General features: G+C 43.2%; 3 protein-coding genes across 7 annotated transcripts; 1 reads left to right on the top strand and 2 right to left on the bottom strand.

Annotated features, from left to right (window-relative positions):
* Window positions 1-492: 492 nt before the first annotated feature.
* On the bottom strand, window positions 493-9,319 carry hook1 (hook microtubule-tethering protein 1). 4 transcript variants are annotated; one of them, XM_053872842.1, is made up of 22 exons: window positions 9,196-9,319; window positions 8,555-8,640; window positions 7,800-7,872; window positions 7,414-7,464; window positions 6,883-7,015; window positions 6,361-6,428; window positions 5,965-6,027; window positions 5,227-5,310; window positions 4,328-4,491; window positions 3,851-3,991; window positions 3,443-3,644; window positions 3,259-3,369; window positions 3,096-3,183; window positions 2,954-3,020; window positions 2,600-2,740; window positions 2,423-2,510; window positions 2,254-2,285; window positions 2,083-2,165; window positions 1,920-2,020; window positions 1,745-1,846; window positions 1,603-1,671; window positions 493-1,403 (listed from the first exon to the last, which is right to left on the bottom strand). In XM_053872842.1, the coding sequence occupies exons 1-22, from the start codon at window positions 9,238-9,240 to the stop codon at window positions 1,248-1,250; spliced, it is 2,148 nt and encodes a 715-aa protein (XP_053728817.1). In that variant the 5' UTR covers window positions 9,241-9,319; the 3' UTR covers window positions 493-1,247. The 4 variants fall into 4 exon arrangements, 3 of the variants coding, with proteins under 3 accessions (XP_053728817.1, XP_053728832.1, XP_053728808.1); XM_053872857.1 differs by lacking the exon at window positions 9,196-9,319 and adding an exon at window positions 7,554-7,669 and having other exon boundaries at window positions 8,555-8,601; XR_008415673.1 differs by having other exon boundaries at window positions 1,280-1,403; window positions 1,494-1,671.
* Window positions 9,320-11,066: 1,747 nt separating this feature from the next.
* si:dkey-183n20.15 (RING-HC_RNF170 domain-containing protein) lies at window positions 11,067-13,233 on the top strand. The gene is made up of 6 exons (XM_053860062.1): window positions 11,067-11,113; window positions 11,436-11,528; window positions 11,661-11,751; window positions 12,345-12,418; window positions 12,533-12,643; window positions 12,883-13,233. The coding sequence occupies exons 2-6, from the start codon at window positions 11,505-11,507 to the stop codon at window positions 13,231-13,233; spliced, it is 651 nt and encodes a 216-aa protein (XP_053716037.1). The 5' UTR covers window positions 11,067-11,113; window positions 11,436-11,504.
* Window positions 13,234-13,719: 486 nt separating this feature from the next.
* On the bottom strand, window positions 13,720-26,017 carry pfas (phosphoribosylformylglycinamidine synthase). Of its 2 annotated transcripts, none has more exons than XM_053879611.1 (29): window positions 25,884-26,017; window positions 25,226-25,430; window positions 24,387-24,506; window positions 24,170-24,305; window positions 23,381-23,486; window positions 23,106-23,301; window positions 21,566-21,671; window positions 21,350-21,490; window positions 21,145-21,269; window positions 20,937-21,065; window positions 20,729-20,866; window positions 20,204-20,332; window positions 20,050-20,123; window positions 19,811-19,967; window positions 19,670-19,731; window positions 19,260-19,421; window positions 17,854-18,084; window positions 17,548-17,778; window positions 17,206-17,386; window positions 17,054-17,137; window positions 16,674-16,829; window positions 16,173-16,292; window positions 15,944-16,089; window positions 15,672-15,879; window positions 15,378-15,466; window positions 15,203-15,317; window positions 14,987-15,136; window positions 14,753-14,893; window positions 13,720-14,157 (listed from the first exon to the last, which is right to left on the bottom strand). In XM_053879611.1, exons 2-29 carry the CDS (start codon window positions 25,404-25,406, stop codon window positions 13,847-13,849), a joined length of 4,125 nt encoding a protein of 1,374 aa, XP_053735586.1. In that variant the 5' UTR covers window positions 25,407-25,430; window positions 25,884-26,017; the 3' UTR covers window positions 13,720-13,846. The 2 variants fall into 2 exon arrangements, with proteins under 2 accessions (XP_053735586.1, XP_053735576.1); XM_053879601.1 differs by having other exon boundaries at window positions 15,378-15,469; window positions 25,884-26,016.
* Window positions 26,018-26,416: the final 399 nt, after the last annotated feature.

The following is a 26,416-nucleotide window of genomic DNA, read 5'->3' as shown; positions in this document are numbered from 1 at the left end:
GGAAGCACTGGGAGTACAGCGACCACACACACACAGGATGTTTCAAAATATCTACTGTAGAATCCATGTGGGGTCAAGTAGCACTTGCCTGGACCTCACAACAAAATGTTTAAGGGCTTCATTGCCCTCCAACATTTCCTCCATGAGGAGGAAAGCAGGACTTGCACCACAATAATCCTTGGTACTACATAAACAGTAATAAAGCAATACTATATGTATTGTATTTTAGAACAACAGTGGTTCGGAAAAATGATCTATTTTCTATCTAATAAATGCCACCTATTATCTTCTTGAGCTTCCAACTTGAAATGTAAAGGCTATGAGCGAACTAAAATGGTTTGTTCAGGAGCACGACATCATTACACAGACCATTGAATTCTTCACTCAACCCTGATATCAAACCCAGAACAAAGTAACCATTTCTTGCAGCACAAACTAAAAAACTAAACTAAAAAAAAACCTTTAAACACCACACTCCAATTTCTTGTTATTTATTCGCATACGTACATAGTTGATTGCCCTAAGACTATGGCATTCGTTGAACTAGAAAACACAATTCATTTTATTAAGACAAATTATACATTTTACATTTCGAACAACATCAGCTTGTCTGATCTATTTTACAAAAAACCTTGAGGTCTAAATGGAACGGTGACAATTATCTAAACCATTTTAGTATAAACCACAGTCCAAACTACAACACAATCATTAAAGCTGAAAGATTATTTGAATTCGACAAAAGTGATTTTATAAAAACAACTGTGTTCAACCCATGTGTCATACAATATTGATACAGTAACTCAAAATCCTATTTGATTGCCTGGATTTCACATTCTTGATAAGCTGCTGGTAAAGATCACATTAACAATGGAAATTTCTCTCCTACATTCTTATAGTCATTTTAAAAGTAAGTGTACAAAAAATGCTTAAGTCTGATCTCGGGGGTGAAGAGGCAAGTATAAAGGACCCAGTCGATCACTGCCATTCACAAAGACAGGGCTGTTGAATCTTTCAGGAAGGTGGTGTCCAGCACCAGATGCCGTTACCTTTATACTCACAAGGACCAACATGTCCCGTTTTCAGTCCAGACTACAGGAGCAAACAAGGCAGTCTGCACAGTCAAAGACACAGACGCGTCTGATCAATTTACTGTCCTCAAAGTTGTGTTTGATCCATGAATGATCAGTTGGAACCAAGACTGGAGAGCCTCTAAGGTCACTTGTGGAAATGGTCTGCACATGAAGGATCTATTTAGTGGCAGCGGGGGTTGTCATAGAGAGCGTCCGACGTGGGGCGTTGGAGACTTGCCGTTGCTGGGACAGAAAGGACTGACCAGGTGACAGCAGTGCCCCGGCCCTGCCGGTGAGTCTCGACTCCATCGCCAACTTCTGGAACGTCAAACTCTGAAACAGAAAAACAGTTCTTCTCTGCAGACAATGAACACATGAAATGGACCATTATGGAGGGCTAAACTGGACTGGTTCAAACAGTACCTGGATATGTTATTTTAAACTACAAACACCTCTCATTGTTTCTAACCAGACAGATTCTTCAGGTCCAGTTTAAAGACCCCCAGTTTCCCAGCACCAATCGGACTCTTACCTTGTTATACCACGCAGTGACAATCATCTTCTCCTCTTGCTCTCTGAGTCGGGCCTGCTCACACTGACGCTAACCATCACAACACATGTGTCTTTTAGCTCAGAGAATAACCATTTATTTTTCAATAGGCTTGAAGAACTACCTCCAGGTTGGTAATGGTCTTGTCCCGCTCAGTCAGCTGATTTCTGAGGGCCTGGATTTCAGCTGTGGCAGGGTTTAGTTTAGGGTCTAGCGCCCGAATCACCTGCGAGCGCAGGAGTAAAGCTCAATTACAAAATCATACGTGTGTTTCATTCGTTCTGACTGTTGAGACTTACGGTGCGAGCTTTCTCCAGGTACATTTTATACCGTTCCTCCATCGCCCGCATGTCGTCATCTTTCTTCTTCAGTGCCGCCATCAGCTCCTCTACCTTCAGTGCTGCAAACACAAACTTATTTGCACCCTGAACATCTACACTGCTGCTGTGTAAGGCTACCTACAAGTCTGAGTGTTGTCTGGCTGCAGGTCCTCCAACAGCTCTTTCTTCTTCATGATTTCATCCTGAGCCTCATTCAGCTGAACCCTGAGGAGGGTGAGAGTGAACCTTTAGCGCCCTCTGGTGGACAAACCCGGCTCTAAAGTATGTTACAACACCGCGCAATGACACTCACATATGAGCATCAAGTTTCCGCTTCAGGTTGGACTGAAAATAAGAAGAGACTGTTTTATGCATCTCAAACGTTGGCGTCACATAAGCACTGATTCAAACATTCGACCTTGAACAACAGCATGTCTACAATGAGATTAGCTCCCTCTCTGCCAATGTGTGCTGGCACTCACATCATCAGGTTTAGCAGCCTGACTTTGCAAAGCCTTCTGGAGATCTTCAACCTGCTGCTGCAATTCACTGATGCGCTCTCGGTTCAACCTGTAGCGAATGTGCGAGACAAGAAAAATGCGCTTCAAATCAAAAGCCACGTAAACACAAAGGGAAGGAGGCAGTGTCTTAAGTCTGACCTGATCTCTGTGTCCTGCTCGCTGTGTGTCTTGTGCGCTTCCTCCAATTGCATCTGCAGAGCTGCGACTCTACCCGTCTCATATTCTTCCTGCTGCACTCTCAGCATCTTGTTTTCATGCTGCAGTCTGATGAACTTCTCCCTGGAAGATTTAACCACCCAATTGAATAGACACACTGGTGAGAGGACGGTGGGAGGATCATCTTGTAGCACAAGATAAATGCAGTGAATCACAGCCCATCTGTTCAACAGATATAAGCCTATCTATTAAGTTTGCTCAAGTATGAGCACAAAACCTCATGCTTACTTGCTAAATTCAACGTTCAGCAGACAAACACAGGATGAAAAATGTTACCTATGTTCTATCGGTATAAGTTCAGCAGCAAGGTTGTCATGGCTGGAGCTGCTAGTAGGAAGCATCCCTGCAAGGAGTCGACACCAATAGTCACCAAGCTGGTCAGTGTTATTTCTTTCAGATGTTTCTGCATGTAGCTCACCTGGTTTGGAGAGCTGGTCTTCCTGAGCCAGAGTGCAGTGTAGCTCCTCGTTGATCTCTTTAAGCGAGTCCCTCTCAATGATGATCCTCTTGAACCGGAGAGCATTATTTAGGAAGTGCATTTTGTTAAGCAGGTCCTCCTGCAATGTTCAATGTCTGCTTACCTCTTTCTCCTTCAACACAGTATCATGCTTCTCCTCCAGCTTCCTCATCTCAAAGGCAGAGTTGTCAGCTCTTCTGGTCTCATCAGACAACTTCTTGTGCAGCTCCTGGACCTAATGGGTGAAGAAACTAGTCAACTTTGGCTTGATCCAGGACAGTGACAAATAACTTGCAACAGTAAGCGACCTGTCTCTTGTACGTCTCCAGCTGTGCGCGTGCAGCGTTGGCCTTGCGCAGCTCCTCCTCCAGGCTAACGGTGTTCTGCATGTATGTCACGTTATTCTCCTCCATCAGCTTCATCTGCCTCTTAAGGTCGCCCAGATTCTCCAGCTTGCGCTTGTACGTTTCCACTGATGCCTCCAAGATCACCACACGATCAGAGCAGTTCCTGGAGCAAAAAAAGAAAAATATCCACGTTTTTAACCCATCTTTGGGGCATACAGGGGGTTGCAATGAAAAAAAAAATATGAATAGGTTATTTGAAGTCCACATATAAATACAGCATAAACACGCGAGGATACATTTTTAGAAACTATGACACTGTATAACAATGTCTGGCTCTGTTTTCAATTTGTCTCAGCATCGAACACAAACCTCAGAACATCCAGTTCGTCTTTGAGTGCTCTCGACTCTTCTGCTAGGCTGGTTAGCTCATCGTTGCGGTGCTGAAGCTCGATGAGCTGTTTCTCCAACTCCTCACAATGGATCCTGTAGTCGTCCTTGGCAGCCTCCAGCCTTCAGAGGGAAGAACAGTTCAGGCTTTTTCTATACGCTGAGAATAGTATTTCAAACAGTGGCATAGATATTAAGAATAATATCCATAGTGAATAAAATCATAGAACAAAGAACCCACTAGTGTGCAGCAACTGAAGATGTTACAATTTTTTCAACAATATTTGTGGTGTGCTGCACCATCTTTGACCCAGAATATCCATACATTTCACTTGAAATATTGACTTCGGTTCATGCTTGCTTGCTTGCTTGTTGTACAGGGCCAAAGGTTGAACAGGCTGGTTTGTAGCACAAAGGGAAAATGAGGCATTAAAGTAAGAAGTGAAATTGAACTGCGACCTGAAGCTTTCTTCCTGCAGGGTCTCCAGCTGCTGCTGCAACATGCTATGCTTCCTCCCCGACAAGGTGCTGGGGTCATCAAATGTGTCCAGCTGATTGGCTCGGTCAGTCAGAACATCATTCTCAGCCAGCAAACTGTTCCGCTCCTCCTGAAGTACAGCAACCTGTCCATGAAAGAGGAGAAATAGCTTACCACATGCTCACACAGATCAAAACAGCAGAAAGATTCCGCCACAGTTTCTTGAATTATTTCATGCAAAGCAACACAGCTGCACTTTTGTTATAGCCGTCTTCCACTCCTTCCTTTATGGAATCAAAAACAGCCCAAGAGGCTGCACAGCGACCAGGTCAGCTACACACACTTTAACGTTCAACGTGAAGCCAAAAAATACTATATATCATTTTTCTCATCACTATGTGACTGAAACACGAATGCATGCATGTCTACAACCATGAATCAAAGTCGAGTCAATTCCAGTCCAAGAACTTGATGCTGTTTGATGTGTTATTTTGAAACCAACGTACGAACACAGTTAAGAGTTAGACACCCCAAGTTACGGATAACATCCTTGCTGAACATGTGTTAGCAGAATTATAGCAGCTGGTTAGGTGTTTAGTAGCACTGAACCTTCAGACATGTTCGACTCACCTTCCCGTGAAGATAGATGGGTAAGAAACGACGGACACAACAAATCAATCTGTCGAGAGTCCAGTAGTACACAGTGATTATGAGTGCTACTGTAAATGACCGCTGTGCTGGAGTCTACATGAGCTGGTTTCTGCACTGGACTCAACAAGCAGCCAGACTGTTGGACCACAGGCCTTCTGCGACAGCAGCTCCAGACAATAGGCCATCACCACAGTTTGGACAGTTTGCTTGTGTTTGTGTCTGAGTTCACCTGCAAGTCCAGTTCTTCACAGCGCTGAGCCAATGCGTCTTTCTCTGACAAAAGCTCAGCGAAGTCCTCCAAGGCTTTTTTCAGCTGAAGGAAAGAACTTTCGGTGAGATGGATAAAAATGTAATTGGGTAGAAAAAAAGAACAGGGAAATTTGCTCATTAGCACCTGAGGCAACAGTCAACTTGTTTGTTTCATTGCAACTTTATCCACAATTCTTTGTCCCACAGAATTCCGCCCATCAAGTTGTATTTATAATGAATCCACTTAAGTGATCCAAAAAGATTATGCCACTAAGAAATACACAGCAAAATCCAAAATCTAAAGGGGCCATCAATTGACCTCTGGAATTGATATATATATATATATATATATATATATATATATATATAAGACTTTACAAATATAAAACTGTCCTATAATAGTAGCTGTTTTCACGCTGTAGACCATTGTTCTATAGTTACATATCCACAACTACCACTATTGGCAAAAAGGCCGTACATATTAGCTTGATCTGTTCCTGACTGTGTCTCCAGTCAAAAACAAAATCTCTTTTTCAATAAGCAACAATGGAATATCCTCCCTTGACAAACAGACTATAGATGAATTCTATTTTATATTTGTTTGAGCAGATCTTTTTTTGTTTACTTGCAAATATATTCTCAGACAAGATGCTTGAGGAGGTGATGTTACATTTTTTGATACTTCATAAAAATAAAAAATAAAAAAACCTGCTCGGACCTGCTGCTCCAGGTCTCCAGAAAGTTCTGCTCCAAATGGGGTCATGGTTTCTTTGCTTAAAAGCTGGAAAGGAAAAAAAACACATTATTCATACACATTTTACCATCTTCAGCCACCTACTGCATTATAGTCCTACGATTTCTTGAGAATGACAGCTGAGACAATACTTTGCATGGAAACGGAATCCTGCTGCTGGATGTTGGATTTCATAGAGGAACTTGGGAATGTTTCATTTTATGTCACCATAAAGATGAACCTTTGTCACCATAAGAACAAAAGCCTTTTCAAGGTCGAATCTAAACAGTGGAACGGTCCAAGCAAAGATAGCTGTACAGGGTTGTGGTAGACAGCAACAGCACAGTGGACGATTGATGTAGGAGATATACGAGCTCTCACCTCTTGGATGGCCGTCATGACAACATGTTGCACAGACTCTTCCAAAGTCATGATGATCTGAATGTACTCTGAAAAACATCAAACAAAGCCAGTTACTAAAAAAAAAAAATTGGACTTCCTGGCCATTTGTCATCGACTTATTGAAGCACCACATGAGAGGCTGAACACCGAAAGGTTTTGTACAAGCCTCATGCTATGACTGACCTTCTAAAATATGATCGCTGTACATTGGTTGTCTACATAGGCTGCAGTCAAACTCAAGTCATCTGCTCAGGGTGACATCTGTAGCATGAGACCTAATTAATTTGGGTACTCAGGGGAGGATTTTCAGCGGAGTGGCCCGTGCTAACAAGCCACGTGCTCAAACATATCCATGAAGCAGCATACAGTTTAGAAACTGGATCGGGAGTAGAAACAGTAAGTAAAGTACAATATGAGCATGAAGTACTAAACAAAATGATGAATCTTCTGAATAGTAATGCAAAAGAAGTAATAAAATGTGTCTTAAGCACTAAAATTTACCTTGTTTGCGCTCACATTTAACAGCACAGCCCAGTACCAGCTGCAGCAGCCTGCCAAGATCATCAGCAGCTGCGTGCTCCGCCACCAAGGCCACATCAGGCAGTAAGAAGTCAGAGATGTCCTGACCCAACACCTGTAGGAACAAACAAGCAACATCAGGTTGTTTCCTGTGTGCGGACAGACATCTTAACAATACTCTCCATGGAGGAGAAGTGTCAGTTTGGGATAAACACAAGAACCAACAACATAAATGCGTGAATATACTTAGTATTAATGTGATGTAAAAAATGAAGGTGCAATACATAATTCCTCCAGAGAAGCTATCAAAACATTAATGTGTTAAAGGCTTGGTGATCAATGTTCGTTCAATGTTTGTTCTCTTTTTTTTTTGCTTTAGACTCAAATGTCCTGCTTTCTTCTACAACATCCCCAGAGACTCCCGTTCACACAGCAACACAATGCCCAGGAGGGAGGAACAAACACTTGCTGCTACAATGAGGAAATACAAAGCAAATACTCCCTATGACCCACCTCATGATAATAGTCCACCACAAACTGAAGAATCTTTTTCAGGTTATTCATCTTCAATGAAAGAAAAACATTTAGGAACAGGTTGTATACAAGTGGGGAGGGGAGGGGGCAGTAAATGGGTTAAAGAACATATACACTACCACAGGAGGAGAAGAAGCAGCATGCATGGTTTCTATCTCATCAGTGCGGGAAATAAAGCAAAGCAGACAGGTTTGGAGATACATTTGTGGATACAATTCAGTCTGGGTGCAGGGAGCTGCAGGTGCAGAAGAGGCAGGAGGTCACAGTCAAGGATCATAGCACACATGATTCAGCGCACGCACAGTGAATCCAGTGCATATCAGGGAACAATACTGGGAGATGCAGGAGGTCGTTCAGATTTCTACCTTCAGTCTCCTGTTGTCCTCCACATCAGTCTTGATGCGACTGCACCAGGCATCACTGAACCAGGCTGGGTCTCTGCATCACACACAGAAACAAATACAAGTAAACTTTAGAATTCTAACTGCATTATTTCTACAGCGACTGCAGTACAGTATATGTCCTGGACAGGTCTATGAAATGCAAAGGGGATGTTAAACTGGTATCTAGGTCTGTTTTTTTAAACAACATTTTGAGCCAAATGTTATCACACGTGACATACAATAAACAAAGCGGATGAGAACAGAGAACACGCTCTAAAAGATTAACCCAGTGAGAGATGTTTAACGAGAAAAGAAGAGTAAATGATGGTAAACCAATAACTTGATTAAAAGATTAGAAATATAAACACGTAAAGAATGTTTTGTATCGTCATCATCTTTTGTATCCAAGTATAATCGTTAAAGCCAAAGACAAACCATTTTAAAAATGTCAGTGTGAGAGAATTGTGAAAATATATTCAAATGATTATATCTGGAGAAAATGCACCTCATCCACCCAGTGACTATTGGACTGTTACAAAAACATATTAAAGTATGCATTAGGCTAGTATATATTAAACACCAAATTAATACCTTATGGAATAGAAGATACAATTCATGAGGACTCAATGACGCATATTTGTTGTGGAAAAGTAAAGCTAAGTAGTCAATCTATCGCTTTTTCAGCCACATGACATGAAACCAACGATTTTTTTGTTCATCCTGGTCTGTTCACTTACATTTGATGTAATGCCTCTGATATTGCTGCTCCAGTGGTCAGATCTTCTGCCGTTCTGCAGGGTGCTGTGGTGTTGAAGGTCTGCAGCTATCCAGAAACAGAGATGCAAGTCTTTATTCTTTGTTTGGAATAGATAATAGCACCAAGACAAACGTTTTATCTCATTTAATAGAGTAGTACAAACAATTAGGATTTCAGAGTGCAGAGAACTAGTGGCAGGTCTTGGGCCAAAGTATTAAGAGTGAACTTAGTTTGTGGCTCATTTAAAAGCAATTTAACCGCCATTTACTGTCCAGTACACAACAGAACCGTTTTACTGAAATGAACTTCGACATCTCAGGTGAGCCACATCCTTCATAAATACTGACGCTACACTCGAAGTTGTAGCAGAACTCAACACCAGCAGTATTATATTTGGTGACTCTCGGGTTACATAACACTGACAGCAGATTCTCTGTGCAAATAGCTGCAGGTTAATTGGATTGATGCTGGAAATCAGAGAGTGTTGCCCGAACATGAAGCGTTCGTTGCGTTGTCACTGATACATTAGCACTCGTGCTAATCTACAGCCACTAGAATAAACAGGCGCTAACGCTAATATACGTATGAAGTCACTGACAGCTCCGTGTGTCGCAAACCTACCCATATTATCAGGCTGTCAACCAACTGCGTTTTGCTTTCGTCCATGTATAAAACAGAGGTGAACTGTCCTATCCACCTGTCGGCGCTTCCGCTTCTCTCTCTCGCATTCGACCTCACCTGCAGGTAGAAGGTAATACTTTTACGTAGTCTACGTATCTTGACGGAGACTTCAACAAGCTTCACTGACAATATAACGTAAACGCGTCGTGCATTGCTGTCGTGCGCTTATACTGTCAGGGAGGGGGATGGAAATTAGAACCAATCGGCTTTGAGATTTAGAAAGATGGACGGCTACTTTAACTTATTACAGCCAATCACGGGCTTGACTCGAACGTTTTCTGAAAATTGTTATTTTATTACCGGGTAACTTGAATCGATATTTTCATGCTGATAAGTTATGTTTATTTCACGAGATTCGCATGAATTGGGGAGGTCGAAGTTTTTGATCTGACAAAATTCAGTCACATCAGGATCTGAAGAAGGTTTGAGTGTGACAACCGTATTCAAATCTCTTGTTGCATTGTGAACCAGATAACTGAGGATCAGGATATAGAGCTTTTGAAATTACTTTTTGTGCATATCTGCATTCTTTTTACATACATGCTGCACCGGTTCCGGTTCGTCCCCAAACACATGGATGTCAAGAGCTGGGCAAATATTAAAAACTAGGTAAATCTATTAAAGAAATAAAATAATAACAATAATAATAAATAAATATATAAATAAATAAAATAAATCTATTTTTGTTCAAGGTTCAATCTGACACTTGACCGTGTCTTTTCATTAAAATTGTGCAGTTATTTGGCTGAGATGAGCTAATTCTTGTATTTTATTGCTATTAAATCGTGTGTTTTCACTCCGCCTATTTCCTGTGCTATTTTACCCAGACCGCAGCAACTTGACCTGTGTATAATCGAAAGGCCATCGCTATAAAAACAGCCTTGAATTACTGAAGAATGTAAGTAAAGGTGATCTAAATCAACTGTAGTCAACATGTTCAGGGGCTGGTTCTGGCTTTTGACTCCAGGAAATGGTTGACATCTTGTGATCTTCCTTGATAACCAATGCAGTCTTGGCGACGCACCAAGGATATAAAAGGTTAATAATTGGCCGCAAAACTGCATGTTATCTGCTCATTGCGTGAATAGTTGTGGTCACTCCAGTCAGATCTTGTAAATCACATGCTTCTAAAAGCTTGATGGTAAGATGTATGCCTGGGTTATTTGTAAGCTTTGTAATTGTGCCTTGAAAGTGGACTTTACTCATGTGGTGTGTAACAGTCCAGAGCAGAGGTCTGCCCTTTGCTATCTGCCTCTGTGAGATCCGACCCTCACTGCGACTATTTTTAGATGACCTGAGCCCCAGCAGGCCTGCAGAGCGGCCCGGGAGTGCCTCTGGCTGTGCAGCCAAGATATACAGTAAGTCATCACCACCAGCGTCATGAGACCCACAGTTACAAATTTGACCTTGACCTCATTTCAAACGGTTTTCCTTTGTTTTTTTCCTGTGTGAATCATTTATGGTGGCTGTACAACACTTCCTGATAGGGCAGGTATAGTATGAACAGACTCACGAGAAGCAGTTCTGATGGCTGAGTCAGTGTTGAGTCAGACCCAACCTACTCCGACTCATCACAGGATGGTTCTCTTCTGACTGTAGAGCTATTGGAAATGGAATACAACAAACATTCTATTGTGAGGTTGGAATCCTTTTTGTCTGACGCTGGATAAAGCGACAACCTATTGATTCTGGTGGAGGGGATCCAGAGCAGCTGATGTTAGAGACTCTGGTTGATCATTAACTGACCACTCCAATTTAGTTAGTACAGTGATGCGGCTCAGTTGCACTTCATTTCCTTCTTGGAGACGGTGTGTGGCTTTCATTGAACGATGCCAAACCACAGCAGATCTTAGCCCAGGTAAGTCTGTGCCATGGATGAATTATATTCTTGTATATTTCATGTGGTTCAGAAACATTGCCGTGCCATGATTAAGAAGCATTTGTTCTCCATCTATTATCATATGACACGCTATACAACCATATGCATCTCCCTGTTGAACTCTATACTTCAACATGTTGGTGAGATCAGTGAATCCAGTCCTTTATGGCAAAAGTGAAGTAGCTGCTTTTAAACCGTGAGAGAGTTCAGAATCAATCAGAAGCAAAAGTGCTGAGTGCCGTCCCACTTAACAGCCACAGATATGCATTATTGAAAATCAAAGTCTGGTCTCACATTGCAGAACTGAGCGTGTCATCCCTGAGGCTCGAGGGTCATCCCAGTTCCTTGTCAGCCAGCAGAGGCGACAGCCATGGCTTTTAAAGGCGGCTGCACGGTGAGAGCTTTTTTTGGAGCAGCTTTATGGATAGAAACCAAACAAATATTTCAGCGTTGGCACAATCATATAGTAACGTGGCATACCGCACATACAACATCCAAACAACTGATGTTTTATTTTTATTGCCAGGGATCAGTGTGCTCACAAGACGGGTCGTGCCCAGTTTGCCTCCAGACGGTCACCTTTCCAGTCCAGACCAACTGTGGTCATCTATTCTGTGGTACGATCACAAATACACCCAAACACACTCATCCATGGAAACACATTGACTCACATTGACTCTTGCATTACAGCTGAGCACTGTTTTTCATTCGGTTTTCTACGTCAGAGATTGTCGTCTGCGTTGTGTGACATCTGTTCCCACCAATTATTAACCGTTGCCATGGTTCCTCCACTCACCAAGCTGTTGTTTATATACCATTTGTTATAGAAGTGTTGCATAAAATGTGACACCTTAACAAACATAACACGTCATTCTTCTAAGTAAAGAAGGCGCTTGTTAGATGACTTGTAATTTCACTCATTGTATTTAGTTTAGAGCCATCAATCTACCATTCAGCACAGATGGCTTCAGCGTTGCTGAATGAAATGACGTGCAACTGTGTGTGTGTGGTCTCTAGAGTGCAAATTGAGGGGACGCTATGGCTCTTAAGTGCTGTTTCTTCTCTAACTGTCCCACTGACCTGCTTCCCCATCAATCATTAATGTAACACCAAGACATCAGTTCAACATGGAACAACAGAGAGATCTGCATTTATGGTGCCAAGCAACAAATAAAGTCGATTTAACTGACGTTATCAAACGACTCCGCAGCTCCGTGTTTGATGGCCTGCTGGAGACATGGCTCATGGTTGGACGCCGTCAGCTGTCCTCTCTGCAGACAGAAGGTACTGCTTCCATTGAGATTAGAACACAAGTCAACAAGGACACTCGGTGTCAACAGGTCACAATGACAAAGTCAAAGGCTTTCTGCTTAGTGTGTTACCCGTGTGTCCCTGCAGGTCCGTGTGTTGCAGCATCTTTTCGAAGACACTCGCTCTGACCTGCGTTCCAAGGAGGTATTATGGGAAATAACAAAGTACAACAAACGTTATTCTGGCGCACCGCGACAGGTGAGTGTTTCCTTGCAGTCAGGCTCCATGCGCAACATATTTGACTCGTCGTCTCCCGAGTCGTGGAATCATTCTTTAGGAACACATAGTTGGCTCTTTTAACATTAACAGAACTGCTGTAGTGCTTTATGGGAGTTGATGGTTGAGTACTTGGGTCGCTTTTCACTGTGGAATGAATAACAATGGCGAGTTAAACGTATGGCATTTATAGATTGATTTCCTGCTCTGCTGACTTCCAGGTAACAGACTACCTGTGTGACGCCCCTCTCCTGCTGCAGCTGCTGGTCCGTGGTTTGGGGACCATGGGAGGCCTTGTGTGGATGTTTCTATTTAGAGTTGCTCTCTGCTTCGTGGGCACCGTCTTGTCTATCTCCTCTCCTTCGCTGGAGACCGTTGTAACCTCTGCAAGCCCCCTGGAGACAGATCCGTCCTTCAGCGGTCTGCTGGGGGTCCTGGATGACGTGGTGGTGGTCATCCTCCTCCTCATATGTGTATTCAATATCCAGCAGATGGCACCAGACAGGCGGCACACGAGAAATGATACCATTTCACATGGGCTGACGGGGAACTCGCTGTTGGATACGGCTTAACTCTGGACCAGATGGGTTTTGGACGCCCCCTCAGGTTTAGAAAGGTCACATGTTTACACGTCTCAAAAGATGACCAGTCTTCAGTGGTATTTATTTCCAGGTGATGACACTGTTGGGACTTTCTCTGGGCACTGCTCAAGCTGAAGGAAAGAAGGTTTTAAGTCCTTTATAACACAATCCATGTTGTTATACTGACTTCAGTGGAAATATGTGGCATGAATGTTTGTATATAGGGTGAATATTTATTTTATTCCTGTTGCTGAATAAATGCTTTAACTCATTCCTGTCTGGATTTGTGGAAAAGACCTCTCAGGCATGTTGCTGCGCTCACAGAGAGACAAACCTCTCTAAGGGGACAGTCAGCAGCAGCAGCGCTGCTCCACACTGAAGAAACTCCCCATCACTGAAACACAGCTCCTGGTCCCAACACCTCTGCATAACTCAGTACAACTTGGTGTTGCATATGTTTTTATTAGCAATTGAATTCAATGAAATTACGGTTGCGTGTCAACATCATGAACTGTGTCTCAGTAACTTTTCAAACGGTAACAGTGTTTTCACACGGTCATAGGCACAACTGCGATTTAATCCGAAGGCTGCAGTTGTGGTACCATCAGTGTGTGCTGCTGCACCAGGCAACTGCATTCTTGAACATGTAGAGCCAGGGAGATGGGTTGAGAGAGGCCCTGAAGTTCCGAGGAGCCCAGGGCCACTGCCAGTCCAAAGTGCAGCGCTCCGGGTGAGGCATCATGGCCAAGTGTCGGCCGTCCCTAGAGCACAGCCCTGCGATACCCAGCGGCGAGCCATTCGGGTTCAGAGGGTACTCTTCAGTAGGCTGACCCTGGTCATTCAGGTAACGGAGAGGAGCAAAGCCGCCTGCGATGACCTGATCCAGAGCGTGGGAGCTACGGAATTGCATCAGACCTGTGTGGGCAGAAAAACCAATAGCTGACACAACTCCTGATAACAGCAAACAGAGAAGTCAACACAGCAGGTGGGTTTCCAAAGTTTCACACACATTTTTTTTCAGAATAATTTGTAGGACAGTAAATATAGAATATTATTATTATATGATTCTTTTTCAATACTTAAGTATGTCCTTGTGGGGAGGTGAATGATTTGTGTTATGAAATGAAGCCCAAGCTCAATTGAAATAAGACTTTTACAGCTGAATTACAGATAAGAATAATTGACCAATGCAAATAACAAATTCAAGTTATAGACATATAAACTTGCTTTACATTTTAAGTGCACATATTCCAGTTGCACTGCATTATACAGTGTCATCACCAAAATATCAATGATGAAGGAGAATAAATGATAGGGATGGAAATAAACAATGAAACAAAAATTTCAAAAAATCATCTGGATACAAGCGCAAAGAATGTTGTTCAATGTACGTCAAGCAGAGTTCAGAGCTCATTGGAGCACTTCCAAACAGATGTGAACAGAATTATGGTAATTTTCAGACTATAGAGCGCAGAGGCAAAGTACGTCAAGGTATATAACTTAGTCCAACCTTCTCCATGTGCGACCCAAACTCCAAGGGAGGAGCCTTCCATGCCTCTGAGCCACACAGATGGAGACGCTTGGATACCAACGCAGACAAATCTTGACTCAAACCTGCCAGACTTATTATGGGTCAGGACCACATCGGAGGCTGGAAGGGAAAGAAGTGAAGGAAACCGATTGAGAAGCTGAAGATCTTCCTCATCTTCTCGGGTCAGAGATTCCCTCTCTGACAATCTCTCACCTGCTCCCTCCTGACTCTCGCCCACCCATCCCAGCAGGGCCAGCAGCTGGCAGCCATTACACACTCCCAGACTCAGAGTGTCACTTCTTTGTCTGAAGCGATCAAACTCTGCTTTGGCCTTGGGGTTATATGCAACAGTGGCAGCCCAACCTTTAACAAATGAGAGCCAGAAGTCAGGATAAGTTAAGCATTTGATGGAGGTATTCAATACGCTACCTTTGGCTGATCCCAGCACATCAGCGAAGCTAAAACCTCCAACAAATACGACAGCCTTAAACCGCTCCAGAGTAAGAGACCCAGAGCCCAGATCCTGCATGGTGACGTCCCACACCTGCACACAGGTTACATTGTTTATGATGAGTACAGCAATGTGCCTCATCTCATCATTTACCTCAAAGCCAGCCATGTACAGGGAAACAGACATCTCCCTGTCTCCATTACTGCCCTCCTCTCGGATTACAGCAACACGGGGCTGCGCACCTGCTGACAAACACAAGGGCGAATCAAACACAAAACATAAACTATTTTAGAGAGGAAAAAGAAAACATGACAAAACATGTTTACGTAACAATGAAAAGAGTTGAGAAAACAAGAAAAAGATTAGGCAGCAACTCTTAACTGTAGTGTAATGTATTATGCCGTAAATGTGAAAGAAAAACACGCTTTCTGAATCAAAACTACTCACACAGTATCTGTTTGATAGGGCTTTCAGAAGGGTCAAAGGTCAACTTAAAGTGAGGCTCTGTCCTCTTGGAAAGGCCTTCTTCTTCCTGCCTGACACAGAGCTCATTGGCCTGGAGGCGTTCCAACTGGAAACTGGTTTCTTCCCACACACTTCTGAGGTGTGGCAGAGATTCCCACAGCACCACCTGCCCGTCCACTCGCACGCTGACCTGAGAGGCGGATAAGTTGTGTACAAATAATCACACGATGGACAATAACATGCTGATATCTTACCATTGCAGCATGTCCAAAACCATTGGTGGTGCCGATACTCAGACAGGAAACACCCGCCTCATGGTACCTCTGACACACTGTTTCTTCATCGGCCTGAGAGACCTCCAAAACCAGACCCAACTCCTCACTGAACAGCAGGTCCATGACTGCACACCAGATGATAAAACGCTCACAGCTTTCACGTTCTTGCAACCTGCGCATGTGGATTACCAGCTGACCATTAACTCACCAGCAACCCCTTTAGAGGACAAGTCGACATCAATGCCACGGTTTCCTGCAAATGCCATTTCCAGGAGGCAGGAAATGAGACCGCCATCACTGATGTCATGTCCCGCACTCAGTAGACGATCTAGGTATCAGAAAGAAAGTCAAATATTTAGTCACACTACACTGAATAACATGGCGACACAGCTGCAACAGAACCTCAAAAAATAATCATGTCACTAGATGGCGCCGTTGCCAAAAAAGGTGGTTGAGCTCACGCTCAACGTTGCCATTCATAATGACGTTCACTTTGCAAAAAGAATGTTTAAATTTAATTGGTTCACATTTTTAGTGAAAATTCTACAACACTTCCCACTAAAGTGTTTTGTATTTTTGGCAGTATACATGGATGCATGAGGCCATGATGCTTGAACACTGGACTATCCACCATGACCTTTCTTGTCCTCCACAGAAAACATGAGATCCCTTTCTCAGAGCTCCCAGTAAATACTCAAAGCAGTCTGACCTCGGATGAGTGTCTGTGTGGTTCTGAAGCAGGCAGCGAACAGTTGTGGCTGGTCAAGGTCAGGACACGAGTCTCCCAGCTGACTGTAGCACTGAGCCAGAGCCGATCCTCCGAGGCGATGATGACCTGGACTTAGAGGGACCCACAACAACACACCTGCACACAGAACACTCACATGTAAATTAGTTTAGAACCTTTCCACAGAAAAAGATTGTCTCTCTATAATACGACTGATAAACAAGATGGTAATTATTTTGAGTAGTGGTCAACATTACGACAATATTTACAATGGAAAAGTGTCCGTCATTTCTCTTCCACTGTTTTCATCACCATATCATCAATTCAAGTGAATATGAAAATTATTCCTGCAAAGAAGATACCATTTCCATCTGGATCCTCCAGGTCTGGAGTAACAGTTGCAGTGATGTCTGGACAGACAGCATAAGCTGAGATGACCAGAGCTCCTGAAACAAACAGAGCACCAGTGAGAGGCACACCCACAGGACACCCCAGACAAACGGATGTTGAGTACCTGGAGCTTTGACCGTCTCGGTGCCCACTCGGGCTGCCATGCTGAGAGAGTCCTTGCCCCCATCTACAGCGACTCCCAACTGACTCATGACCTCGCACATGGCTTTGCAAGCCTCCCAAAGACATGCGCCTTCACCCGGCAGCTTGGCAGCCCACATCCAGTTACCGCTACACTTCACATCCTGAAACACACACAGGGACTGGAGGAATCTGGACTGGGACTTGTTTGATGAGCCACAAAGAGAAAACATTCTCATTTGTGATCTAAAAATGTCACAGTGTAGGAGTCACAATGGCATTCATTACATACGACAACCCACACAGATGCATTTAATCATCTCACCTTCAGATCTGTGATAAGAGCAAACACCAAATTGGTCAGAGCTTCTCCCACAGCCATGCGAGCCCCCGCAGACGGACACACAAGAGATTTAATTGGCTGCTCTCCAATAGCGGTCGCTGCCCCCTGAAGGCTGAACGGCGACAGGGCGACGACAGCCACATCTGCCATTGGTGTGTGAAGCGGGCCGACACACTGTTGCTGGGCAACCAACCCAGTCACCGATCGGTCAACCTGTGGGGACACAGATGCTCATTAAGTTCCTAAAAATAGACCCCGCCAGACAAAGCTGCGAAGTTAAAGACACACCTTGTTGGTCAGGTAGCGTTTGGAAGCTACAGCAGGCAAACGCAGAACTCTGTCCAGAGCATCTCGGACCGTCAGCCCAGCAGGCAGAACCAGGGACTGATGAGTCACCGGGAGCAGCTCCATCCTGAACTCCTTCTGTGGCATTTTCCCAAGAACCCACTCTAACTGCAGGTCTACTGGATTCCGACTGCGACCACTTTCACCCTTTGACTCGTCATCAACCAGCACAATCTGGGAAGTACATTAGTCAGTTAGTAACCAAAAGATTAAAGGACAAACAAAATGTCTTCACTGAGAACTTTAAAGTGGCAGTAAAACAATTATACGTTAATAAAAGCGTAAATAAAAGATGTGTTTTCATGAAGTTAATGTCTTCTGTCCTCTTGTGTGTTGGCGAAATGTAACTGAGGGTCAAAAGGGACCATCACAACTAACTTCTTTTCATGCACAAAATATTGCATGTTTCATGCATTATGTGATTTGTTCCCTTCTTATAATAATAGTAGGGATGCTCAATCGAACAGTGATCGGTATTCACCGACCAGGCTGAAATCGCCCGAACCTGATCTGTGAATATATAAATATCACTACCTGTCACTGCCAATCACTGTAACTGAACACATGTGACAGCTGGTGCTCTGATGAAGCCCTGCTGTTTGTGATGCATACATTCCTCCCTACTCACTAAGCGGTGGCATGTCTGCTGTGGAGGTTCTTTCAATCATCAGTCATGTGAGACCCCTGGTTCCTCAGCCGCAGGCTGTTAGCGCAGCAGGCTGTTAGCGTAGCTGACATTTAGCAACACCCACCGGTCTGAGCGTGAAATTCGGAATGATAGAAAATAATTATTAATTTCACTGAGCTAAATGAACAGCTTTTCTCGGGTGTCGCCGTTTTGGAGTCAGGTGTAGCGTTCATTTCTGAAACTTTTCAAAATATCCGGATTGGAAACTTTCACAAATGCAGTGCTCTCTGTCTCGGAGTCCCACTACAGTATGTAAATATTTCAAGGACACAGTACTGTCTCTAGCGGTTCACCGTCTCAAAACAAATGTTTTTCAGTTGCCCTTATGACAGAATAATTGCTGCATTCAGCAAGGTTTCTCTATTTTTGCCACCTTGAAGAGGTATGTAAAACGCGTCTGAATTAAAGTGATTTAAAGTTCATTTTTTCACTTATGAACAAATATTCTGATACTTCATCACCCTCAATGTACTGCCACCAGCCAATCCACAGCCCTAATAACTGAATTATGCACTGACATACTTCAATCTTTATGAGTCAAACCATTCTCTTAAATTCAGGCATGTGTTGCCAGTGGTGAAATGATGATGCACGCTGTGATAGTTTGATAGGAAAAATACAACCATTTCTCAGGACAGACTCAAACGAGTGCCAAACGCACCTTGCCATCCCCAGTGATGTTTCCCACAAAGTCGACGGGACATTTCTCTCTTCGACAAACTTTCTCCAGGAAATCCTTGTCTGAAGGTTGCAGCAGCAGAGCGTTGCTCTCTTGATACTCTGCACCCCACAGCTCCAGCACACTAAGAGTGGGGTCACCTTTCTACAAAAGAAAGAAAAATAGAAGAGTTCTCAATGTTCCTCTGTAGTGCCTCTGGGGAAATTAATTCTATTTAGCAAAGAGGCCCACAAGTCAATATTGATCAACCAGAATATATCAAACATTTAATAACCAAAAACACACACATCTCACCCAAACAGAAAAAGAGTAATATTGGTGTAGTGTGGCAATATTTTGACAGATCCACTTAGACATTTGAACAGCTCAGCTGCAGAGAATGTTCTGATTACCATGAATCGGCTGCAGTAGATGATGGCGCCTGCTGGCTCACTCAGCTCCTTCAGGACATTACCTGGAGACAGAGAGAGTGCAGGGCTTGAAGCATGTGCTATTATAACTCTGTTAGTATAAAGAAGGAGAGTTGTTAACACCATTTCCTCCGGCTCCCTGATCATGGATGCTGCAAATTGGATTTCCACCACTTCTTTCCAGACAAGCCCTCAAAGCCCGATTCATCTTCTGCTCCATCTCGGCATCCCCTCTCTGCACTGCACCCAGATCTCGGTCGCTGGAGTTGTCTCCCTGGACCTGCCCAGAAACAGAGGCTCATCCACTGACATCCTGTGTGCAGGTGACCTTTACTGATCACAGACAGATTCAGCAGCCGTACTTGCACAGAGGAAGCTGCCCCTCCTCCCACGCCGATCCTGTAAACAGGCCCGCCGATCTTCACCACTTGCATTGCTGATCGATGAGCGCATTGAGTCATTGCTAAAACGGGTTCATTTTAAGCTTCACCACATTAAGAAGGGAAAAAACATCACCGGTCTGCGCCTCCTCCTTCTTTATGTGAGAATCTTCAATGGAACCCAGGCCGCCGCTGAACATGATGGGCTTGATCCACTCTCGACGCTCTCCGTTAGGCAAGCGCATGCCAAAGGAACGCGCAAAACCTAGAAGGCAGGCCACGGTCGGTGCTCATCACAGGTGTTACATTAAAAACATTTACACAACATGAAGCTTTGCTTTTGTTTTTTTCTGGAAAAATCTCAATTCTGATTTTCACAACCTGAAATCATTTAAAAAAACAACAACTGAAATAAGCAAAACAAATAATAATTACTAGTATGTTGCTGGGACTGCAGTGACATTGAGACACAACATGTAAAATCACTCAACCTTGTTGTTGTGTTGATAAATGCGCTAAACCAGAAGGTAACACTTATGTCAACACCTCTTGGAAACCGGATCCACGAAACCCAAATGAAAACTAAGACTGATATTGTAAACGGAATTTATCGCAAACAAACCCTACTCAGAGTTGAATGCAGTCACACAGTACATCCTACCTGACAGCACAGGTTCTCCAAACTTGTTCCCGTAGTCAGAGGCTCCATCACTGGCTTCAATAGCCACCTGCAGTGGAGATGCAAAGCTGGATGGATACTCCCAAGCGTCTCCCTCACACTCCCATGGCAAACTGTACCCTAGGAGAGAGAAAGCCATGTAATAAAAGTCTTGATATATCTTGTGGTACAAGCGTATCAACTTTAGTACCAGGAATGTGCAGATTGCCGAAGCAGTATCCAGCAGTGCCGGCGATGACGTGTCCTCCGCGTCCAGCACTCTGCACGTCTCTAATTCGACCTCCGGTCCCAGTGGTGGCACCACTGAAAGGTGCTACGCCTGGAATGATGTGATTTCAGGGGTTTTATATGACAATAAGCATGACATTTGTATGAGATTTTTTTTCATCTGTACAAACCAGTCGGAAAGTTGTGTGTCTCAGCGGTGAAGATGACGTGTCGGAGCGACGGTCGTGTCTCATACGGACTGGCTTCAGACGTCTCTTTGGGGTAGAAACACTCCAGTTCTGCACCTTTGATACCGCTGATCACAGGAATAAGGTGGAATATGAAACACAACTAGGACACACACTCGTGTGTGTTTGCAGTTGTTTCCAAGAAAACCTGCTGTTGTCGCAGAACTTGATCACATTGTTCTGATTGCTGTGCTGCTGTGTGGCCATTATGAGACTGAAAAGCGTATCCTTCTGCTCCTGGCCATCAATCACCATTCGCCCGCGGAAGAACCAGTGACGACTGTGTTCGCTGAGCCATCAGAAAGACATGTGGGTGAATTATTCAGTGCCTTTACAAGGCAGGACCCTGTGCTGTTGAGTATACCTGTTGGACTGTGCCAGGTCAAAACACTCCACACTAGTGGGATTCCTCTTAATCCTCTGGAACATTGAAGTGTAGAAGTCCAAATCCCAGGAGTCAAATGCCAGGCCTGCACAGAGGGTCACACTTCACTGAAAAACTGACGGAAAGAACATGAGCAACATAAGCAGTAAACATGCCAGCTTGAAGTACTTCAACATGCATTTTTGGACCATAATTCAATACCAATAACAGTAACATATCTCCACACAGCACAAGCATGCAACACTTGATTTTAGGCGCTACCTTAGTGTCACAATGCATACTTAATAACAGACTTTTATTAGCTTAAGTGTGAGAATCGGTCACTTAAGGGTAGACTTCCAGGAAGAGATTATGTTGGAAGTCATAATAGAAATATGTGTGTGTGTGTGTGAGAGATAAACGGTAGTTGTGTTCAATTACCACACAAGACACACAAGACTGATGTGTTGATAAAAACTGAGCAGCCATTTTAAATGCCTCTTCCAAGCCGACACTGGTTAAAAACAACTGTGAAGTCAGGGTCTGAGAAAACTCTGTTCACTGCTTCTCTCAGTAGCAGCAGATTCTACTTCTCTCACATAGACCACCAGACCCACCCCATGCTGCCTCACACAGCACACATGCATGCATTTGAGGACTCATTCTCAGGTGAAATGCCGACCACACAAGTGCTTATGGGCAACTCAGGATGACTCAACATAGCTCCATGGGCACCAAACTACAGAGCTATGCACAAAGCCCATAAGGTATTCACGTTGTGAAGAGAAATGTTATTGCAGAAAATAAAGAGGAAAAATACAAAGAGGAATAACTAACTCCTTTGGGAAAATGAATCGTGCGCTGATTAATAACACATGCTATAAATAAATCCTCTATGAGACACAAGTCAGTGAAGTGAGAGCCTAGAAAGCTTGAAAACAATTGGTATAATTATGTTTTCAATGCATCAGTTGAGCTGGAGCTGAAACACAGAAATAAAGGGCTGATTTTCACTTGTGAGTTTGAATAGAGCAGATGATGAACGGGAACAGCACATTCTGCCGCAGGAAACACACAGTGATCATCAACCATCTATAGAGAAACGTGGCTCACAAAGAAAATAGGAAAAAATAAAAAAACTTGTGTAGCAAGCATGTGTAGCCGTTCCACTTTAATTGTGGTCACGTTCCATTTATCACACACATGCCTGGTTAGATCACTGGGAGCCTCATTGGAGTCCCATGACAAAGCAGCCACCAAATCACGTTCAGCATGTGACTTGACTACCTCGACCAGCTCGGAGAACAAACTCAGAACAGCTTGAAAGGAAAAAGAAGAGAGGTGTATAAGGTGTTACTGAAGAAATAGAGAAAAGATATACCCATTTTAATTAAATAAATCTTTCCCAGAGAAATTATCTTGCTGCATGGACATATAATTTCACTATTATAAAGTACATATTTACCCAGAATGAGTCTTTTTATATTGTATATTGTATAGAGAAAAGCACCAGCAGAGAATATCAAGTTGACTCTCTTACCCAGGTCATCGTTGGCCTTTTCTAACGCAGCTCGACCTTGTCCTAAAATGTCCACCTCAAACACCGGCTGAGGTTTGGTTTTGACACTGAAGGAAGTGATGGGATGTGGGTAGATACACTCTGTCATGCCGTCATACAGACACTCGATCAGTTTCTGTATCTCGCCATTCAGCTTCTCAATCTTCTCATTTTTTGGCTGAAAAGAAGCAGCACTTTACATGAAAGGCTAAAATTGCAAGTTAAAACAGTGTAATGATAAGATCATTTAGACAAACCTTGATGAGAAACCTGCGTGACAGTTCCACCCGAGTGACATTAGCAAGGCCGGCACTCTGGCAGATGGACACAGCGTTTGTGGACCAAGCAGTAGAGAAGTTCAACCTGAAGAAACGGGATCAAATAATTCTAATTGGAAACTTAAAATCTCAACATCTGCGCTATTGTCAGGGTGCAGTACTATCTGGGATAAGAAGGATCAAAAACATACTTTAAATTGCCTTTTTTATATATATATATAAAAAATATCGTGGTTCTGAAAGGACAAAGGAGGTTACGTTAGAAAATAAATGCACAGTTGATAGAAATAAGAAATTTAACATTGCTAACAACATGTATGAATGCAACTCAAGCCTTTTTTTCTTCAGTTTACACTACAGTCAGCAAGTTCTTACTCTGCTACTCAAAGACAAATTGTTGCCATACGGTCTCATATTAGCACTAATGTGGGCCCTGGACTGAATACTACACTTCTTTGAGAATCCTTGATATGTGTCCATTCATTTTCCATTACAAAACGGTCTATTGCAATACATGAAAATATTTGAAACAAGATCAAGTTTCTTGAAGACCACTTTTTCCTCAATAGAGACAACAGGTAGAGTATTGACTGAGCCCTGCTCATGATTGGATTACCATTATCTATGCAGACCAGTCCGTCACTGTGAGCCTGTTACAGCCTCATGTGAGGATATTCAATAAGGCGCTGCACTCAAAAGCAAAACACTTCCGTGTTCTAAAAGAAGATCGACTGAAGCAGTCAGGGGTTTTACTCAGAGAGGAGCTACCTGGGTCCGATCTCCACCAGTTTCTCTCCACTGCCTTCAACGAGATTCGGTTTTTCGGCCAGTGGCTCAGCATGCATTGCTGGCGAGAACAACCAGAGGAGAACCTCCTTCTGCTCAGCATTGAGACTCTCACAGCCTGGGTGGAACATGGCAGATGCATCAGGGCACATTGACAATGCAGCATGATTTAATTGACAGTCATCACATCTGCTATTACCTGTCAGCTCCACATTGTAGCACAGCTCAGACTCGATGGACAGCTGCGGGTACTGCTTGACTGCACGCTGGAAGCCACGCCCCTTCTCCTTGTTGCCGTAGAATCGGACTACAGTCATGACTGACAGGACACAGACAAATAAATCAATCACACATGACGACATGACATCTTAATTAAGTTGACCCTCAGCATCATAAGACAAGTCATCAGAGGGCAAAGGTCAAAGAGGCAGACCAGGACTCATTTGAGTTCCATCAGGGAGACAGACTTTTGACTTTCTGTCAGTGCCGGTAAATGATTATAAAGGTCACTCAGGACAATACACAGGGCTACAGCGGTCAACATTATACTACACTATATCTGTGGTGTTTGTAAGACTCAGCAAACCCATGTTTAGTTAGAGCTGATCTCTTCAAATTAACATAAAACTTCACAATAACATTGGCTTTAATTCATTTTGTTGATAAGTTTGTACAATGTACAACGACCAAGACAATAAACATAAACAAAACATTAACTCAATAGAAAATAAAAGTTAAGATACGCGATAAAAACGAAGGTTGTCGAATGTTAAAGCAGTGTGTGCAGTGACCGTGCATGTTGGTGGTCACACTGCAGGTCAGGAGCTTTGAGTTAGTGACACTCGCCCGTACAATGACACTGAAGCAACAATGACTCACAACAGAAGCTAGAAAACGGGCCAAAATAGAAGTAGAAAGAAGAAAACCGCCCAAAGACAGAAGCAGGGGGGTTTATAAGTTAAGCGACTGTTTCCTGTCAGCTTGCAGAGCTAACACAGCTAACTGACAGCTGTTGCTGCGCGTGTGTGAATCACTCACTTGAAAACTTGCGAGACTGGTTCCGACTGAGAAGTCCGGGAGTCCAGGAGATTCTTGCACTTGTGCACGGGAGAGTGCAGGACAAGTTTGAGAGCAGAGGACAGACCCGGACTGGATGGACTGATGGACCAACCGACGACTCACGTGTGAGCCGCTCAATTGTGTGCGCATGCGCTGTCATCTACTTCCCTCGATAGGACGTACACTGAAAGTTACGTGGTTGTTAACAAGAAAGTTTAGAGTCAAGCGTGATTTGCGTATATTTGATAGTGGAGTTTTCACTAAAATCTTAAACCAAGCCCTTGGTCTTTTTTGTCTGAGACATAGGATAAATAAATGTATCATCAAACAGTAATTTATTGAGTCTATTTCGGGGTTGCTGTTACACTCTCGGCAAAATCATCTTAAAACCAGACATTTTCTGTTAAAATGTAGTATGCTATAGTTGTGTTTTGGCTGTTAAAGGTTACATTGTCAGTAATGTTGACTTAAAACCCGCATTTTACGCCCCCAGGATACATCTCATTTCGAGATATACCCATTTTAATTAAATAAATCTTTCCCAGTGAAATTATCTTGCTGCATGGACAGGTAATTTCACTATTATAAAGTACATATTTACTCAGAATTAGTCTTTTTATATTGTTTTCAGACATACCTTTTCTGCGGTGTAGCAGTGGAAGTATCTCCAACATTGTTTTACATGTACTAGTTATGATAACGTTGCAGTTTTCATTCCATAGCTATAACTTATTATAGCTATGGAATGTCTAACAGTCTCTTGGACCTTTTTAAGCATGTATTTCATTTATAGCAGACAATAATCCCTGTAGAGTCAAGCACAGGAAGTGTGCCCCAGTTGCTTGCAGAAACTCACATTTGTCCGAGTCAAGGTACCAAGATCAGCATCTCCAAGTCCATGGTTCATAGAAGTTTTCCATTGAAAATGTCTTACAATATATCGGTATATAACTGTATAACGTTGGTTATTGTTTTAACTTTACAAGACCAATAAGATGGGGGGAAGTCTATGCTAGTGACCTTGTATGACCATCACTATGTTAAACTGATTTATATTCATTGTTAAAGTATTGTAACATTCTACGTTTGTGGTGTGAGGCGCATTTCACGTCACATTCACTTTTTCCACAGTGCAGTGCATGCTCCTTGCAGGAAGAGAGCACTATCGCA

Source organism: Synchiropus splendidus, chromosome 1 (assembly GCF_027744825.2).
Source record: "Synchiropus splendidus isolate RoL2022-P1 chromosome 1, RoL_Sspl_1.0, whole genome shotgun sequence".
Taxonomy (NCBI): Eukaryota; Metazoa; Chordata; class Actinopteri; order Syngnathiformes; family Callionymidae; genus Synchiropus; species Synchiropus splendidus.
This window is presented reverse-complemented; position numbering and strand designations above follow the sequence as displayed.